This window comes from Camponotus floridanus, unplaced genomic scaffold (genome assembly GCF_003227725.1).
Source record: "Camponotus floridanus strain SB8 unplaced genomic scaffold, Cflo_v7.5 scaffold21, whole genome shotgun sequence".
Classification (NCBI taxonomy): domain Eukaryota; kingdom Metazoa; phylum Arthropoda; class Insecta; order Hymenoptera; family Formicidae; genus Camponotus; species Camponotus floridanus.
In genome coordinates, this window is record NW_020229337.1 from 560,559 (window position 1) to 582,148 (window position 21,590).

At 29.0% G+C, this 21,590-nt stretch overlaps 1 protein-coding gene across 2 annotated transcripts in view; it reads right to left on the minus strand.

Moving 5' to 3' along the window:
• The window catches only part of LOC105253065 (low density lipoprotein receptor adapter protein 1), a 77,927-nt gene extending 56,932 nt beyond the window's left edge, over positions 1-20,995 (minus strand). Inside the window, exons 1-5 of one of the 2 annotated variants that reach the window (XM_011260836.2) lie at positions 20,308-20,995; positions 19,442-19,581; positions 6,796-7,175; positions 6,424-6,477; positions 5,536-5,932 (exon numbers count right to left, since the gene is read on the minus strand). In XM_011260836.2, coding sequence (XP_011259138.1) covers positions 5,536-5,578 — 43 coding nt within the window. In that variant the 5' untranslated portion in view covers positions 5,579-5,932; positions 6,424-6,477; positions 6,796-7,175; positions 19,442-19,581; positions 20,308-20,995. The remainder of the gene's footprint in view (positions 1-5,535; positions 5,933-6,423; positions 6,478-6,795; positions 7,176-19,441; positions 19,582-20,307) is intronic. The other variant, XM_011260837.2, reaches the window with a different exon arrangement.
• Between the last annotated feature and the right edge of the window lie 595 nt (positions 20,996-21,590).

The window sequence follows — 21,590 nt, forward strand, 5'->3', positions numbered from 1 at the left end:
TATAAATTTATACAATACAATCAATTAATATAAAATACAATTAATTAATATAAAATAAATTAGTAATACATTAATAAAATATGAGCGAATTATTTTATAAAATACAATGTTAAATGAAAAATTAATAACCCGTTATCGTATATCCTCTTCATTACGTTAATATGATGTCGTATAATTACAATATGTAGTCGCGTGTATTATTTAATATGCAACAATGCATATCGCTTTTCCGAATTTAAAAGTCGCCCAAAGCGTAATAATATTTTGCAGTGTAATCGACGCGAGATTCAGTGATAGGCGAATGCAAGAGGCGGATATAAATTGCACAATTTCGCAGCGCAGGCACGACGAAGTACACCATTATTTATCGTTTGTATGAAATAAAATCGCCTCGTCGTTCACGAAATGCGGAGAGCGAATAAACTCGGCTTCTGCCCGTTATCTATCTAACGTGTACAATCTGGCGTGCACAAGATCGATATCAATCTTTCTTACGAACGAAGAAAAGCCGCTGTCGCGAACGCACTCGCGCTATTACCTTCACTTGTAAAATGTGAAAAATTGATCGGTTTCATGTTTTTGGAAAAAAATTAGCGCTAACGCGAAAATTTAATGAGAAAATTATAATAGACGTTCAACGAAAGATGAATCAGTTTTCAGCGTTATTGATCTAAAATTCTCTTATTGATTTAAAATTCTCGTGACATGTTACAATTTTTTCATATTTTTTGTAACCAAAATTGTTTTTCCAACATTGTAATAATTTTATTCCTTGTAGTGTAAATATATAATTTGAAAAAAAGGTATGTTAGAATAAAATAAAATGTTAAAAATATTAGGAATTTTGCAAAAAAAAAGATTTATTTAATGCAATAGAGTTAAAATTGTAGCTCTTCATAAATTTTTAAGAAAAATTAAATAGTTGAAGTTTTATCTTTATTCTAAAATAAAAATTAATAAAATTGCTAGAATAAAAATTGCCTAAAAAATGCAATATTCATCGAAAAATATAACCGAATAAAAAATACATTCAAAGAGTACACAATAAATTGTAATGTACTTCCGTACACCTAGATGGTGAAGAATAAAAGGATTAAGGTTAACGATACCGAGATGTGCATGAAACCTCAATTTCGTCGGTAAATCCTTCTTCGCGGCAAGAAACCGAAGAAAGCTCTCTGCTGCTGCTCAAAGAAATTGAGCAAAATGTACGATCGGAGGATTTGAAATTTTCCAGCCACGACTGGCTGCTGTACCCCTAAACATTTACAACCCCTAAGCTGTCTGCGCTGAACTTTTCCACGGACGTGACTTCGGATTTCATCGCCGTTTTCATCCTCTGCGCCACGCGATGCTATCTCCACACAGGACGGAAAAGTTTAAAATCTCAAGTTTACAGAAGATTTCAAGGGAAAAGGGAATATAAACCGTAAACTAATCGAATATAAATAATATTTTTTAAATAAATCCAATTTCTAAATAAATTTTAAAATTTTGAAAATAAGTACAGTTTGATTATTCAAAATATTAGAGATAAAGTCTTTCTCTCTTTTGGTAATTTGAAATTTTAAAAAATTTGTTAAAAATATTAATATGCCGAATCACAATTTATATATTCTCTCATTTAAATTTTTATTTACTTTTCATTTAAATTCAATGCGTCAAAAGCCGATTACATGAATCACTTTAATAAACGATTCATATATTTTTTCTTCATTTCCTTCTTTCAGCTTCTAACTTATGGATATAAATTATTCCTCCGTGATCATATTGAATTTAATTAATTCTACTTTCGAGCGTAATCAATAAAATTTTCATCAATTGGTACTTCATCATCCTGCCTTTATTTACCAATGAAATTTAATTAATCATGGATGCTGTTCATACATTACCTTTTATTGATTTTAGCTTATCCTCACTAATATACATTTATATATGTATATTGAAAGTATTAAACGCATTCTCTCCTGAAATCAAATATCACAATTGACCATTGTAAAAACGCGCATACATTAATTAATCTGTCTCTTATGATTAGTACTATTCTTTTGCTGCCATAAAGGTCGCGATCCTTTTCCAGAATGAGAAATGAATTTGCATCACATCACGAGCAGATACACAACGAACGCCATATACACTGCGGTACAGCGCGGTTGGCCGAAAAGGACGGAAATTTAGCCAGCAAAATGATGGACGTGCGCGCTCTCGCTCGTGTATTTGAATAAACGTCGACGGCAGATGATGTAAACCCGCGGGCTTGCATATGCGCGAGCTGTAAATTTGTCAGGCACACCGAGTATGCGCTACGGCGCATCGTTGACATTGTGTCATCAGAAAAATGGAGGCATATCCCATAGTCAGAGCGAGACTGCGATTTGGAAGAACGACAAAAAGGGACTCCGAGAAAATAAACCAAAGTATATGAGCGAAGTGAAGCGTATTTTTTCCAGGCAACGCACATTTGAATTGGTAATTTAGACAAAAAATCTCCGTATTTCTTTTTATGTCTTTTAATTTCTAAAATCTCGCTCTCTATATATTCCAGAAAATCATATGTGCATCACGTATGACCATATATGTCAATATACTCGTATATTAATAGTAATAATCGTATGAATAATAATAATTCAATGATAACCTGATAACAATATTTTCTGTCAACCGAGAGAAATAAAAAATATCATGCGGGAGAATAAAAAAATAGATAGAATCTTCACTATTTTGCATAAACTACATGTTTCGCATTAAGAATCTACTTTCTCGACTTTCTAGAGGAGATATATATTTTAGCATTTCAAAACTTTCTCAAAAGTTCCAAAAGTATGCAGAATCATGTCGAAATATTTTATAAAAATACCCAGCGATATTTTTCTAGGAAAAAAAGATAAGAATATCGATATTGAAATAGTTGATACAACGCTCGCGAATTCATAAACGACTGTCAAATCGAGCGCGAGTGAGATTACGATCGCTGAACTACAGTTGGCGAAAAGTGAAAACTGCATATGGCTTTATTATGTAAAGCTATCGGGCAGATGAAAATTACATGGTGCAGAGAAACTACAACGTAGGAAACTACTATGCAACGCACGAAAACGTCGAATGTATAATCGTTTCGTGAAGTATAAAGCAAGAAAAAAACCAAAAGAAACAGAAATCACATCAATATGACGGACGTCTAATGGTCGTTAGTGAAAGGAAATTGCAGACGATAAAGACGTATAATTAAGATGCCATGGCGTATATTAAACATAAATGATAAAATATCTCGCTTAGAGAATATTGACATGTTCTCCAATCTCGTTGATCTCAAATATATTCCTTCATATAACTTTTTAAAGTACGAGTTATATTGAATTTTCCGCGTTAATGTAATAACTTATTACTTTAAGTCATTTTTTAAAAGAAAGAACGCGTTTATATTATATTATATGCGTTTATAATTAAGTTCTTTTATTTATTATTTCCTTAGTAAACTCACTTATCACTAAAGCATCGTGAATTAAAATTCTTCCTATCGTGATTGGAGATATTATCTTAAATTTATTTTTCTTTCTAAATTAATTGTAAAAACGTGGAGTTATTTTAAAATTATTGTGGAAAAAAAACTATTTGTACTTTTATTATTAACCGATATTTTACCAATTCTTTTTGATCAATATTTCTCGAAAATATTTCGTTTTTATGGTCGTAACGGTTGTATAATTCAACGTTTGCGTATTTATTATTTTCCGAGTATCACATCGTAAAAATGTAGCGGCACGTGTATTATGACGAATTCAAACATTCCGAGAGATAAATATTGACTGATATTTATTCCGAACGCGACAACACGATGCGCTAAGGATAGATGTACGAGAATCGCTTGACGATTGTAAACTTTAGCTGACGCGCACACGTTGCCAGTCGGCATAAAATAGGAACATGCGCAACAATATGCATTGCACTTGTATCGTTACAACGTGCAATTTCAATATTTTTGTCGTATTTTATACCAGCGTTACTTGTTCTACAGTAAAGTAAAGTGAAGTAATAAAAAGAATCGAAGCAAGAAAATTGCACGATATTTTTGTGCTTATAAAATTATAGCTGTATCATATTGAGATAATAATGCGGCAACTTTCTAATAACATTTAATGCGCTAAATCTAAATTAAAGGTTTGATTTTTTACTTTTTCAAATGTTCGACTGGAAATAAAACTTATTAAAATTTTACAAATTTTACATCGTTTCATTGAATAACGAAATGATATTTCAGTATCAAAAAATTGTGTAAAAATACTCGATTTAGGAATTATTTCTCGACATTTAAATCGTTTCATTAAAAGATACTGATACTGTCAATAAAGTAATATGTCATAACATATTAATTGGTTGACTGTAATAATCTTAAATCGGGTATTAATTAATTTAATTGAATAATATTCCAAAATTACATGATTAATAATTAATCGTTAGCTCTAATAATTCACACTGTATATTAATCACGATTATTCCTCGATTATTACTCGGTAATCATAATATTGAGCTACTTTGTATTCTACTTGTTAAAATAATCGTAATCATTAATTCGCTTAATTTTTTACCCAATTATTTTCAATTAACGCGTGTCTTCGAAGTAACATCATTATGCCGATTCGCGCGCGATAATTAGCAAAGAAAATCGCATCACTCAGGACTGTTTCATTTGATGACAGCTGAACGCGTCGTCGCGCAAATTACACCGCGAATGCTGATTCGCTGTTTCCTAAAGAAACGACACGTCCCGATGGGTTCGAAACTATGTTAAGACGAAGGCAACAGAGCTTCGAATCGAAGTGCGCGTCCTTAAAGGTCGCCGTCGCTTCGTTGCACTTCGAGAATCTCTCCTGGCCGGGACAAAATTCGATTACGAACGACTTTAGTCGAAGAGATGTGCTACTTAGCAAAAGACGGGAACCGAGGAAATAGCGCCGCGCACTGTATCGACAATATTGTGCGACGAATAAGAGAGCGAACACATATAAACATGCATGTATCAGCTCCGAACTATAAGTTTTTATTAGTCTAATAAGATAAACGCGACTTCGTACGAAGCATTAAGATAATAATTAAGAAAATTTAAAATTCCGAAATAAAACTATAAAATTACAGAAATTTCTATTCTAGATTATAAAAAAATAATAATATACATCCTATCTAAAATTTTAAATTTAGAAAATTTGAGAGAGTACAACAATTTTTAAATCCTACCGGATAAATAGAATTACATATTCTCACATCAGATGATTAATTTTTAAATTAATATAATAATAAATCCTTTCATAAGTCAAAGAAAATATATATAATAGTTTGTGTGTAAATTTATGTAAATTTAATTGATAGGGGATTAACCAAGAAGTAAGAACGAATTTTAAACTTTACTCTCGCATTGATTGGATGAAAAAATCACAACTAAATAAACAGATATTTAAATAAATATAAATATAGAATATGAGATTACGAAATTACGCACAAACTATATTTCAAACATACAATTCGTAAGAAAAGACTTACTTTTATGGCGGGAGAATCTACGGAGCTTCTTAAAAAATGGCATGTTTCCTCACGATGTTAGACGTCGTTGTCGTTTTATAAATTTCAGCAGCTACGTCCGTCGTTGAAATAATCTTGATGTACAATCGATTGCTATTTACGAACCACGTTCACCGACTGATGAGATTGTAAGAAATAAATGGAAGACGACGATCTTGAAAAGGCCCGTGTGTTGCTTGGCGCGCGTATGACGCGTATGTGCATCGCACGCTCTCATGAAGTTTACCACTTCTCCCCCGCGGCGGACTTATACGCGTTACGTCACATTTTTTCTTATCCCCTCTTCTCCCCTCTTTTCACGTCGCGATCTCGATCAACGATCGCTACAAGTACGTTTTGCTCCGAGAATAATACAATGCTAATAAAAAGATAGTTTTCAATGTGAATGATAGTTATTTTTATAATTTTTATCAAAACTTTATTTAAGACTAAACTTTACTTAACTAAGCTTTCGAAAATAATGTTAACAGATTCACATTATTTAAAATTTTCCAATTTAATACATAAAAAGATATTAATATATATTTCTTCGATTCTTTGTCTTTATATTTCATCTTTATAAAAGATATTTTTATTGTCACAATTATATATCTTTATAAAAATCTTTTAGTCTGTTTCTCTACTTTAATAACAGAAATAAAGATTTATATAAAATTAATTTATAGAATTTAAATTATTTAAATAATCGGGATATCAAAAAATAAAAGATAAAAGATATGTCAAATACGCAAAAAATTGCAATTAATAAAATAAAAAAATAAAAAATTAAAATAAAAATAAAAAATAAAAAAAAATTAGGATATATACGTTTGATGTTTTTTGATCATAAAATAAAAATTTATCACTCACCCGAAGCCGATTCATAACAGCGCAGAGTTGATTACATTGAGAAGCTACGTTGATCTGTAACATATAAATATATGACTCAAATTATAATAAAGCATAAAATAACCAATATTTCAAAAAATTATAAAATTATACATAAATTTTGATTCCCCATTTAATATAATATAAATATTTATATATATAATAAAATAAAAAGAATATATTTCTTAAATATACACTTCTTAAGTATATATAAATGGAATTACAACTTTTACAAACGTTTATATATATAATTCTTTTAGTTAAATTATTTAAATTATTCAAATTAATAAATAACAGATAATGAATAACAACAAATATATAAATAATAAATTATCCTAAAGCAGTCCTCAATACCTTCTAGGTCTGCTCCTCCTCTCTCAGATTATCAAAATCATCAGGTTCGCCAGGATCATCAGTCTGTTAACTCACACGCGCGAAAAATGGCACTTCCGCATTTAAACGCAAAACTTTTTAGATGGTATCCACTTGGAAATGAGATACTTAAAACGACATTCTTATATTTTACGCGACACTTTACACAGCAATTCCGAAAAAAGATAACAATGAAACGGATCTTATATAGGGCTTAAAAAACCGTTAAACGCGTTTAGATACTTGGCTTCTCCTTTAGGATAAATCTTCTGGGTACTGAGTCCTTCCAATCTCCAACTTCAAAGTGTATCCATTGAGAGAGTTTCGGAGAAAGAAAAGCCAATAATGCACTTGTTTTGCCGCTATAAGATATTAATTATAAAACATATTATATTATATGTACAAGATTATGAAATATATTATATTGTAATTAATATATTATATTAATATATATATATATATATATATATATATATATATATGAGAGCAAGAAAGAGAGAAAGAGAGAGAGAGAATGCCTATTTTCTTCAATATACAGACAATTATTTAGACATTAAATCCATTGTTTTTATCATGAATTTAAAAAATGCAAGCACAAATCGTTAAAAAATAATTATCACTCAAATAATTAATATAAATATGTAACGGAAATATTTTCTATTATTCTGATTTTTATATTAAATATAATAAATTACGCTCTCTCTAAAAATATTTATTTGATAAATAGCTAGCTTAATATATTTGCGAATCTTTAATCGCGGTGTTGATTAATCATAAACATTAATAATTATTAACTTATAAAAAATAATCGCATGAAAGGAACAACATATAGAATTGATTGTACTATTATCTGCTATACGAATACTATATACGCACGTATATGCAACATATACAAATATTAAGGTTTTCAGTCGATTTATTATTGAAAATATTATGATATTTTATACCGAATAACGCTTTATGAAATAATTTTATCCTTTTATGAAATATTTTGTTTCTCTCGCATTTCTGATTAATTTTAATAAACAGCTCGGTACATAACGGCTTTTCATTAACTTTGATTATTTGATTCAATGATTTGTGTATTATTCCACGTTTTATATATATGCATGTATTAATTATTTTTGTTATCTGATTTATCCAGCAAATAAATTTTTTTATGTATATTATTTCACTATCTCAATTCGGAAATAATAATGATAATAATAATGATAATGATATGTAAATTACCGAAATCACCTAAAAAAAGATTAGATTAAAGAAGCGATAACTAGACAAATGCAAATCAATAAGTACATCATTAAAAAATTTGCCGTAAATACAACGCAATAAATTTAAATTCTTGACTTTTATTTCCAACGAATGACTCACATGATAGATATGCTTGGAAAAATAATCACATCGTTCTTTGATGCATCTACGAATCAACAATAGTTAAAGTTAAGTAATCAATCAAATTACTAATTACACATAAAAAAAATAATCATTATTTTCTTTTGATATTTATTGCGATTGTATTGAATCATATGAAACATAAAATCACTGAAGACTTGTTTAAAAATTATTTTTTTTCAATAGATGACAAACCATCAAAGGTATTAAAGATAAAATTCAGATATGAATAAAATGAATGACGTAAATTTTGAATATATCTGATTTCTTCTGCGATTTTACATCGGGATATATCTGATACAATTTATATATTAACTGACAATTGACTGGCAAACAAATAATTTAATATATACATTTAGTATATTTTTTAACATACTCGGTTTCCTTTATGATTGTATAATAATTTTTTATTAATTTATATATTTTTCTAAATTCTATTTTTAAAAAAAATTATTAATTTGGATGAGAAAGATTTTATTTTTGAAAAGAGTTAGATATCGGCTATTCAAAATGTCTTATGTCTTATGTCGATACGATCTATTGAGCGTTCAGAACTTGAGAATTGTCATCGGCCGTCGTATTATTCGCTTCAGTAGAAGATTCGACAAGAACCACGCAATCGTCTTACGACGTAAATAGAAAGGCAAAGAGAAAAGGAGCAGAAATTGAACAGCTCCATCGGCAGTCGCAGCTTCAATCTCGATTCCTCTTATCTGTCTTTAGTAAGATGGTTAGCCGCGGTCAGGTCAGCTTAGGTCGCTATCCTTCGGATATTCGTGGATCCGTTTACTTTACAGCGGACTTTCAGATGCTCGAAAATCACGAACTCGACAGAAGAAACTCGATGAAGATAATGAGGGAAAAAGAGAGAGAGAGACAAATATAAAAGTAATTGTTGAGTGGGACCGCGAATAATTGGCAGGAAAACTCAATTAGCTTGCCATTGCGACTTTGTTAGTTGTCGGAAAGTTCAAGCCCGAAAGGTTGCACCAAAACGGAACAGAAAAGAGGCGTCCCTGACCGAGCAGTTCGAACACGGCATTTCTATAAAAGCGCTTTTCCCTAGCTTAAAACCTAGAAATCGTAGATATCTAATGACGAGATATTTACCGGTTCAAAGATTTTAAATTTGTGCAATTTAAGTCTCATATATCTGCATATTACGTCATTCGATTCGATGTACAAAACTTGGTAAAGCGCTTGTAAATAAGCATAAAGTGCAATTTGGTAGTATAATTAACTTAGTAAGGAAAGGACACGAGAAGCAGATGTCACATTTCTAGTTGAAAACAGGTGCTTGAGTTTAAACTTGTCGAGTTTACGAAGCGAGACTTTCTACATAATATGCTTTTGATTAAAGTGTAGCATCATTTTAGATTAATATTGAACAATGTTGAAGAAATTTTGTGTTACTAATTAGAGAAACATGTCTATCATCTATTTTTTCCGTTATCAATCTACTTTTTTCAGTTATTAAAGTATAATTGCGAGATGTTTGTAAATAAAATATATATTTAATGATGAATACATAATATGTTTTTCATATGTTTTATAACTAACTTATGAGTATATAATTATAACGTGAATTTATTTAACACTTTTAATATGAGTTCTGAAACTTTTACATACATAATTTGTAGATAGAAAAGATATAAATTTATTCGTATAAATTAAATCTAATATTTTTTATATATATTTAATTATATGTAATATGTAATATTACTTTCTAAATATGTATTATAATTCTATGCTTTAAATATGATAAACTTGTCATAATATTTTTCAAAGAGAAAGATACTTAATTTTAATTAAAATCCAAGTATTTTTATTTATAGTATGTATTTGCACTTTGAAAATGAGATATTACATGAAATTCGACAACGAGGAGGAAGTGCACTCTCTTCAAATATCTGTATAAAAGCAAAACTTTTTCTCATAATCGTTAAAACGTCTCGTTCTGTCGACGCTTTTAAAATAAGCAACTCCCGCAGCGTCTTTTCGCCGCATCGAATCGCTTATAGAAAATGAGTTCAAGTTTCTCGAGAAAATCCAGTTCCGGGACGAAGTTAAGGCTTTGCCCTTTCCATATCTAACTTCTAGTACACGTTTGCGAACTGGGAGTCGATTAAAATTCGCAAGGAAAGAAACTAACATTCAGGTCCGACTGGAACTCAAATCACTTGCAAACGTGCGTTAAACCAGCGATTATTCTACCAAGTCGAGAGAAGAAATCATGTGCTCTCACAGATTTCATTAGAACTCTCGTTAAGAGAAATTTGAATATTATCTGGTTGAAACATGTGTTTTATGTCACATTCGTTCACATAAGCGAAATAGAATGATAACACTCCTATTAAGCTGATTACCCAACCATTGTCAAATAAAATCGCACTTACCAAAAAATGTAGTGCTATTTATGTTAATTCGGATATTTTGCTTTAATCCGAATTTTCTTATTCGCAAAAATTTATAAAGAGCTTAAAAGAATAAAAGAATATCGAGTATACTAAAATTTGTTGATCTCAAGATGGTGTAAAAATCATTTGGAAAAATTATGTTGTTGATTACTCTACTTTATGTAGAGTAAAAATAATGAAAAACATAGTAATAAAATCATATATTTAGTACTTTTAGAATATCAATATAATTGTTAATTTTAATGTATAACATCAATAATGCGTAAAAAAAGTTTAAATAAGTTAGAAAAATTAGAAAAATTTGTTGCTCTTACATTTTTTACATCATAATGTTCTTTTATTTAATAATAATGTAATAATGTAATAATATAATAATGTATCTTTCCCCCTCATTCGGAATATGAATTTTTGCTAAATAGTTCAAACAACTAAATTAAATTACAAATTACAACAAATTAAATTACAAATTAAATTACAAATTACAACAAATTAATACAAATAAAACTAAATAGAATTAAATTTTCTGATAATATAAATCTGATAACATAATATGATTTTATTTGGCAACGAAGGAGAGAGGCAGCTTAATGAAGGAAATGATAGCAATCAATTTTCATTGCGCGGTTACATCCTATTATGCTCTTTTGCGTACGTATGTAATCTTTATTACTTTTCGTCAAGAAGAATAAATGTTTTACATTAATTAAAAAAACAGAAATGTTTTATATTATTATTAATTTATCTTATTATTAATTTCAAACTAATGACTTTGTAAATAAAGCGAATGTACAAAAGAGATTCATTTATAAAATTAAGCTTCGATCTGCGTATGTATCTTTTGACATTTGCGAAGCATGCTCTCTGCCCTGGACAGTTCGATAACACTCTACGCAATTAACTAATTGCAATTTAATTTGGCAATCAGTTTTAGCGATTTAATTGAGCGATCTTGTAAAATCAACCGGAATTAAAATCACAGATAACGAGCACAGATGATCAAGACGAGCGTATAAAACAATATACTGTATTCGCAAGTCCAGGAAATTTTAAATCTGTATTTTTATCAGTGTTAATTTTTAGCGCTGAAATCAATTTTATCCCAATATTAAATATTGCATTTGAAGTAATAAAGAAAAAGAATTATGTTACACTACATTTTTTCCCTTTTCAATTTTGTAATATAAGGCTATAATTGATGATATATGATACTAAAATAATAATATAACAAAAGTATAACATACTCTTTACAATTAAAATAATATAAAAAAATAATAGGTTAAAATTTAAAAAAATAAGATTAAATAAAATTTTCATGAAAATTTCCTATTTACATGATCGGATTTACTGGATTTGCAATAAAAATACGTGACTGTTTTATAATAAGTAAGTATTTATATATTTCTCAAAAAAAAATGTTGCCAATATACAGCATGAGAACATAAGTGAAAGTCGTCTATCATAGTTTTGACACAAGAAAACTCCGAATTGCCATGGCAAAACGATCTTTCGTGAAAAAGAAGTCTCGAAACGCTCGACACGTTCCTGACGACAAAAGAAAAGAAAGAAAAAAGATACACGGGTCGGGTAGACTTTTATGAATCCGAAAGTGCTTTAACTCGCTTGCGTTCGGCCTCGTCGACTTGCTCGTTATGCCGTTGCCTTCGCGTTAATTTCCTCCCTCCTACGTGAGCCCAGCTCGCAATTAACCATTAACCGAGAGAACATGAATTCTGGACGACCTTACGACCACGTCCACTTCCTTTCCAAGTCGTTCGAGTAATTTGTCTCAAAGTTCATTTATTCATCGGGAAATTTATATTGCGATATTCTTTAATCTTTGCGCAGAAATAAATTTTTATTGTAATATCAATTGATTTATAAAGAATTTCTTTTTCTATTATACTTTTATAAAAATTTCTACGTGTATCAAAAATAAATATAATTTATAAAATTTTTCCTCTAATACTGAAAGTAATATATTTTCCTTTTTTTAGTGACACTCGGAATGCAATATATATAATTTCTATTCCTCTCTAATTTATTTTTCTTCAAAATTTTTTTAAGTATATTGTAATATAATCTGTTTTTATTTTTAACTTAATCATCTAATACTTTCATACATTTTAATCATTAAAAATATCACAATTTGATTCTCTACGGATTTTATTTCTAAGCAAACATTAATTTCTTCTTTCCTTCGTTAGTTTATACGAGCATGGATGAAGAAACATGAGTAAATCTTTGCGATTTAGTAAAGGATCGAAGTCTTTCGTCATCTTGTCCTTACCATATGTTCAATAGAGAAACTTTTACCTCAATTCACGTGGCAACGCAAACTTTAATATTCGAATATGGTGAGCTATCACGCAAAAGTTCAATATATCGACATACGATACTAATATTGCCCGTCATCAATCGGAAATTACAGAGTGCACTTGAAGGCAACCACGAGTCATTCAGATACTTAAATCGAAAATTATTCGTGTCATGGTCTTTATGTTTATTATATCTCAAAAATCTTTTCTATTTTTTTAATGCAATTTCTTTAAGCAAATTGCTTCTTTATTTAAGGTACATATTTGGAAAATACTTCAGAATATAATAATTCAGAAAAAATTAAAAATACTTTCGAAAATGCTTCTTTAAAAGAAATCTCGCTTACATAAATTATTTACGATGCTATTTTTTATATTTAAATACAAATTCAAATACAAATTTAACAAATATTTTAACTATTGAAATCTTTATTACACTATGACGATTACTTTGACTATATATAAAAATAATTTATATATTTATTTATTTGCTTTTTTTTAAGATGTTGAATTAACTATTCGAATTAACTATTCAAATTTCAATAGCGTGCATTACAATTACATAATACAATTATTCTCGATTTATCTCATAGCAGACACCGCAAAAACCGAGAATGCATTCAATATTAGTTGAGACACACCCTCTATACTATTCGACCTATTGTTCACGATCGGTTTTCTATGCCAACACTGACAGGCGACAAGTGCGATTTTTTTCCATTCTATAAAAAGGTGGCGATCACTTTTATATGCGTGCTGACAACATCAGAATGGAGATCATAAAGTGCAGTTAAACTAATTGATAGGTACACGCTCGATCGATTCCTTGGTGCGAGGGACACACGCATACGAAATTATATGTTGCATGCCCGGGAGAATGATGCAATTAATAAAACTCGCTTTCATCCTTACTTACATTTTTTTCTTACGCGATATAAACTATAGCAACAAAATCTTAATTTAAAATATGTTAAATTTCCGTCTCTCTCAACTGAACAATCTCAATTATATTCGCATATTCAAAACATGCATAGTAACAATGCAAATTATATAATTCGTATATGTGTGTGTGTGTGTGTGTGTGTGTGTGTGTGTGCGTGCGTGCGTGTGCGTATTAATTTTCGTTTTATTTGTATTAATAATAAAAATCTAATATAAAATCGTGACAGCATTATATGTGATAATGTGTGACGTGACATAAGTATAAAAAATACATGCGAGACGATTATAGTTTGTTGCACCTATCTTAAATAGCGATTTCCTCTTGCAAAGTAAATTTACGAAGTTTGAATTTAGCAAACGAACGAGCGAGCACAGAAACAACAAACCCGACACCGTGTTTTCGCGTGACATTAATTAAATTGTCTTCGCGCGAACGTGCCATGTAATGGAAGTGGATATAATGAGCATATTTAATCAGACTGTTTAATCAACGTGTCCTTTTGCAGTCCACCGCGCAATATCGTAAATAAACCCTCGCTCGTATACCAGACTCCTGTAAAAACGTAATGCTCATTCGTTTCGCGGGCGATGGCCAAATAACAGTATATTTCGAGCGCAACAATGGCGCGCGGACAGTCCGTAGTTCTCTTTTATTTTCCCACATAACACGCGGCGACAATCGGTTCGAAATTCTCACGAGAGCGAATGGTATAATGCGAGAGCGAATGGTATAATGCGCGATTTAAACATAAAGATAATGTCCAGCATGTAAACGTGTAATTATATATATCGTTTATATAATACATAATTTATATATACATATATAGGACTAAAAGATTATAAAATTCGCCTTCAAAGCGCTCTAAATAAAAAATTATAAATATTTAATAACAATTTGCTGATATTTAGATAATCAAAGATTGATCAAATAAATAAATTTAATATTGTAGCAGTTATGATGACAATTCCAGATGACGACGTTGCAATATTAATTAATGAGAGAAATGCGAATATCGTGCGTCGCTTGGGGACGCTCTATATTATACGATATTGTCCACAATACACTTCGAAATGAGATTATCACGCTCCGCAAACCGCATTACAATTGCGAATTGAATTACATCTGGAATATCGTTATAAGCCGAGAAGAGCTCAAATCGTGAAATTATGTCGAAAGAAATGCGACGATAAATCCTTGACAGGATTACCTACGGAATGGTCCGGAAGAGAAGTGAGAAATGCAAGGCGAGGAAGAGAACGTAATCGGAGATGAAAGATGACCGAAGGTCGACCAATCATTTTGTGCGCACGCTATTTGCTGTAATTTTCCTCCGAGATAGAAAAGTTGTCTCTTTTGCCGCTTCAACAATTTTGGATTTTTCATGGTATACATTTGAAGAAATCATTCAAAATTCGATCCTTACGATCATCAATCTATATTATCGTGTCGATAATTTTACAAAATTACAATAAAAATAGGATGTTAATGGAATTAAAGAGTTTTGTGTTTATTTATATCTGTCTATTCTGAAAATTCAAGTAATCGATCTAAAAGTTTGAAATTTGCCACGAAACACTATTGCGACTTAAGTCAAGAGAAAATAAAAAAATTTAAAACTCATATACTTCCGCAAAAAAATAAAAAATATAAACATTTAAGAAATGATAATTTTTTTTAAACATAAAGATTAAATAAATAAGTTAATTATATATTGTATTATTATTTTTTATAATTAATTATATTATAAGTTTATAAAATTGCAAATTATATGTATGAAATTAATATATTAATTATATATTATATTTTTATATAATATTATATTTTTATATCTTATATATATATATATATATATATATATATATATTAAATTGTATATTAATATGATTACAAATTACATATAATTATATCAATATTTAAAATTATAACAAAATTGTGAAATTGTGTCTTAGAAGTTTACAGATTCGCAATCCCAAAATATATAAAAGATATAAAATATCTAAATATTATTAATAATTATTACATAAAGTTTTGATTAACTTGATCCATTAATTAAAATTTATTACATCCATGAAATTGCAGAAATATATACCGATTTCCATAAATCATTATCTGATCGACGTTTTAATCACAAATAAGTGGCAAGTCGTGTAACGCATGGCATTTCAGTGAATAATTCCGTTGTCGTTACTAAAATGGAACTCTTGTGGTGGTAAAGTAGTATTACTAAAGCGCAAATCCCGAATCTGAATATTCAAACGCACATATCACTAGTATTTAAATTAAAATTTAAATAATAAATAAAATATGAATATATTTCCAGTCCATAAAAAATAGCTGAGATTAACGTATTCTAAATCATTTGAATATTTCAATCATCATCTAAAAAAAGTAATTATTTTTATGAAAAATGAAACGAAAACTTTTTGCGTTAGGTGTATAATGTGTGTGTGTGTATTATATCAATTCTTGCATCTTATTTCGCATATCAATTAAAAAGCTAAAACATATTTTATTACTAATTTTTAAAACTATTTTGTTACTTTTATTTAGAATATTTTAATTGGAAACTAGTATGCAAATTTTTATATTGCTCAATACCTCATAACACATTCTTTGTATATTTTTATTCCGAACAATCTAAATGGTTAAAGTTTACTACTCCGAGAATAATACTCTTTCTCTCTTAAATTTTTTCATTATAACTTCAACAATGCAATTATGGAAACATTTGTGATCTTATACACCGAAACGGAAACTGCGAACCGTATCGCCATGAATACGGGATGTATTACATGAGTATCGTCGCAAATGGATTTCAGGTTTCTGCCCACTACTGTCGAGAGATTTATGGACGTTTTAAAAAGCACGATGTTTTCGACCACGTCGTTAGAACCGGCGGCAAAAATCGATATACTAGTTAAATATCCCTGTTAAAACCCGAAGTGGCGTTGTCTCATGTGTTTTCGCGTGCGAACAAGCGCGCGAGCGCTTTCGGTAAAATTTTTTTTAATCCATCTATAGTTTGCAAAGCCAGCATTATTGTGCGATGTGCAACGATCGCACGAATACAGTTAACTTTCTATGACTTTCACATCCTATAAAAATAATTCAAACGTGAATGTGCTGACGTTTCGAACAAAGCTTTTAGATCGAGTCGACCACTATTGTAGTATCGACCACTACTGTGGTTTTTGACAGATCACATAAATAATAAAAAAAACAAAAAAATTAAAATTAAAAATTGAAAAAAGTGAGCATATATAATTTTCATAAAAGAATATTTTACCTTTAATAAGTGTAATATTATAAATATTATGAAGAAAGATATTTTTCCCCAAAAAATATCTTTCTTCATAATATTTATAATTTTGAAAGTTTTCTTTTTTATGAAAACACTCTTAAAGTTCTTTAAAAAGACTCGACTATTACTGTGATTTTAAATTATTAATTGTTATTTTTAATAACTTTTATTATATAAATTAAATCATTATGAAAAACAAGAATCGAGAAAAAATCTATATATATTTTTATAAAAAAATATATTTTACTCTTTATAAAAGTATAATATATTTCTTGGAAAGTTTCTTTATAATATTTATAATTAAAAAAATTTTTTTAAGAAAATTTCTAAGTTTTCTAAATTTCTGTTTCTAAATTTTTTCTACAACATTCGACATGTAAATATACGAGTACACACAGGAGATTTAATTGGTATAATTTTTATATAATACTACATAAATAATAAAATATTATAAAAATTAAATCGAAAGAAACCCAAACATTACATTTTTTATAAAAATTTAATGGAAAAATAAAAATTTTGAGAATATTTCTAAATGTTTTTAAAAAATATTCGATTATTATTACGGTATTAAATTATTATAAGTTTTGGTAACACATTATACAAATAATAAAACATTATTAAAATCAAGAAAAAAACTTAAGCATACATATATAAATTTAATAAAAATTTTCTTTATATTTATAATTTAAAACATTGTATAATTTTCTTTTGTGGAAAAATTCCTAAATTTCCTTAAAAAATATAATATAATGTAATATTTTGGCATCATAAGCAACTAATTTTAAAATGAAAATATATCACATGTAACAGGAAGAAAGAGAGAAAGACAGAATATATTATTTTAATTTATTAAAATAATGTTAATTAATGCATTTTATACATATTTATTATATTTAGTTAAAAACCGATAAAGTTTTAATAAAATTATAATTCTGTTCTGCCTGTTAACGCAGGAAAAAATTGTCACGCAACACAAGGCGTTAAATTAATTTTAATTTTTTAATTTATTTAATAGTTAAATGTAAATTTTAAAAAATTTCGCAAATCATTTATTCTACTCAATTATCGCTTGAACAGTTTAGACGTTAAAAATGAAAGAAACACCAAATTACTTTCAAACGATATATAATACTGCGATAACAACGTGTCGGTTGCCAACCACGATGTATCGCTTTTATGACAAACTGCGATAATGAGCTGTGCATCGCATACTACTCATAATATCAGGGCTCTCCAACGAGAGAAAAAAGATAGAAAAGCGAGAAAATACGATCCTCTAAGGATTTTACACAGAAGTTTGTAATATCTTGTCTCCAATGGAGGGAGATATAAATGAAAATTATAGTTGCATTTTAGAGATGAAAAATATTTTGTATATTCTGATACTTGAATTAAAATAGTTCAAGGATCCAATTAGGAACTTTTAAAGCAATATCGTAACTTGTGATCGCAAGACCGTCTTTTCAGTTATCTGTATACGCAGTAAAATGATATTTCCAATAATGGGAAAAAATAAAAATAAAAATAGTTGTCTTTTTTTTTCAGAAATAAAGATGAGAAATTTTTTATATTCTTTTATATATACTAAAATATTTATATGCACTAAAATATTGTAGATTTAGAATGTGGAATTTTTATAAGAGTCTTTTTAAGCAATATTATTATAGTCTTATGATAGTAAAGTTATTGTTTTATTTGTTTTGTTAAAAAATTATAAACTATCTAAATAGAAAAAAATTATTATTATTCTTAAAAGATGCAATACTCTTTATTTTTTTATCTAAGAAATTAAGATATTTTAAAATACTTTAAAATTAATATAAAAATATTTCAAGAAAATTATTTTTATTTAAAGTAAACAATGAAATAGGAACATAGTAATTCCACAAAGTAATGTATGTATATATAATTTAATTTCTTTTTTGTTTTTTCTATTTTTGTATATAAATTATATTTTGTATATTTATAGGATTTTGTATATACGTAAATATAATATTGCAAGAAGAAAAATCACGAAATAAAAACTTTGTACTTATGTTTCTCTCATATACGATATACATGTATATAGTTCATTAAGACACGCTACGAAATATAGATGCGCTCGTTTTTCGCGCGCGTGAAATTTTTTTGCATTTTTTTTCCTCTTCTCTCTCTTTCTCTCTCTTATTTTTTTTGTCTACGAACCCCTTAGGCGGGTTCCATCGCCCTCGCGGAAATGAGTTTCCATGAGAAACTTTCAAACTCAAGTCGGACTTACCGCTGTGGGATATTTCGCATCTCTTCTCTCCCCAACGACCGAAGTTGTTTTCTTCGCGAAAAGAGCTGGCTGACGGCCACCGCTGCTCTACGAGTTTTTATTCGATTGAAATTGCACGAACCCATCTTGAAAGTACACACCTATTACATATACATAACAGCAAAATATTAAAATAATGATTAAATAATATCTCGTGCGTGGATGAAATTATTGCGAAAAATAATTGTCACATTTTTCTTCAAATGGCATAAAAATAATATAAATATTATGATTATTACTTTTATATTACATTAACGATAGAAAAAGTAGTTTAAATTTCATTGAAAATAATAATCAAAAAAGATCTTTTTGAACAAATAAAATTTTAATTATTTCAACAATCTTCATGATTTTTATTTGTAAATAATACAATAACGTAAATTAATCATAAATTTGGTATAAAATGTAATAATAATTTATAACAAAAATGTAAAAATAATGACGCAATTTTCCATTATAATTATATTTAATGATATAAAAATGATATTTAATATTATATTTAATATTATATTTAATGATATAAAAATTATATTATAATTATATTATAATATGGAATCATTATTTTTACATTATTATTATGAATTATCGTTACATTTTGTATAAAATTTATGGTTATTGATTTACGTTATATATCAAAATTATGAAAATTATGAAAATAGTTAAAATTTTATTTGTACAAAAGGATCGCTTGATTATTATTTTCATTGAAATTGTTATTATTTTTTAATGTACGAAAGTTTTTGTATATATCGTAAAAAATCAATCGATTAGTTGTATATATACGTACAATATTAAATAGAATATACTATATAAATAAATTTACTCACCAGTCAATGTATGCAGTCATTGCAATTTTGCTGGCTGGGATTTCTCTTTCGGGATATTCACTCGCGCAGGAATAGAATCGATCGGAGAAAAATCGCGATTTATGATCGTACGCACTAATTAATCGGCACATATTACACGCACAATTCGTCAAAGTGAGAATGATTACAATATGAAAATGATTACCCGTCCTTTCCCGACATACGACACGGCGAAATAATCAGCGGCAACTTCGCGAATCGCGAGAAGTCGTCGAGCCGTAATAAATCGTCAATAAACCTCGATCAATTCGAAAATCTATTCATCCGGCACTCACTCGTCCTTTCATTCGATATATCTACTGCTCGCACACGCGTAAAATTCACATTCGTCGCGAAAAAATGTACGAAAACGCGGAGCGATCTTGCACGCGTCCATTGATTCCGAGACTTTCAAGTAATGTGACGTCACGCGGCTAACATCGCTTCGAGCGCTTGAATAACCGCTAAAATCAAAACAAAAACAGACTGATGCCGGCGACGAATCGAGCAGCAAAAACCTATTGCCATACCACATTATATACACTCTTTCCAATATTATGTATAATATTCCGTGTTATACATATGTATTGTACTAATTCTTTTAGTCTCTTCGTATTAATATTGTAGGACGAATAATGCGTGAAATATTAATACACTACGAGTTATTAGATGTTAGATATATTAATTGTATTGAAGAATAAATTATTGAACATCGAGCAATACTAATTAATCATCTGTGAATAATATATAATAATCTGTTCTCTCGAATATATCGTAAAATTGACGATTCAAATTCAAGCTCGCACTTTCGTATATATTTTCTATTTATTCACATAGTCACGTATTCAAGAAAGACTCGAAATATCAGACAACTTCACGATCAACACTAAACGAATCGCGAGAAGCCGTCGAGAAACGAACCGATGAATGATCGTGTTAATACCTCGATTAATCGGAGAATCAACCCGGCACCCGGAGAATCTAACACGGCACTCGTTCGTCTTTTCATTCGACATATCCTGCTGCTCAACATGCGTGTAGAATTCACTCTGACCGTGAAAAAACACGGAGCGACCTTGCCATGGTCCGCTGGCTTCGAGACTCTGACGTAACGTGACGTCACGTGACGTCACTAGCATGGCTGACATGAGTCACACTGTCAGAATCAAAACAAAAATAGATTAACGGCCCGCGGCGCTCCGGGCAACAAAAAATTCTTATCGTCTTTTTTGTATACTCTCTCTTGCCTCGGTTTATTATATTTG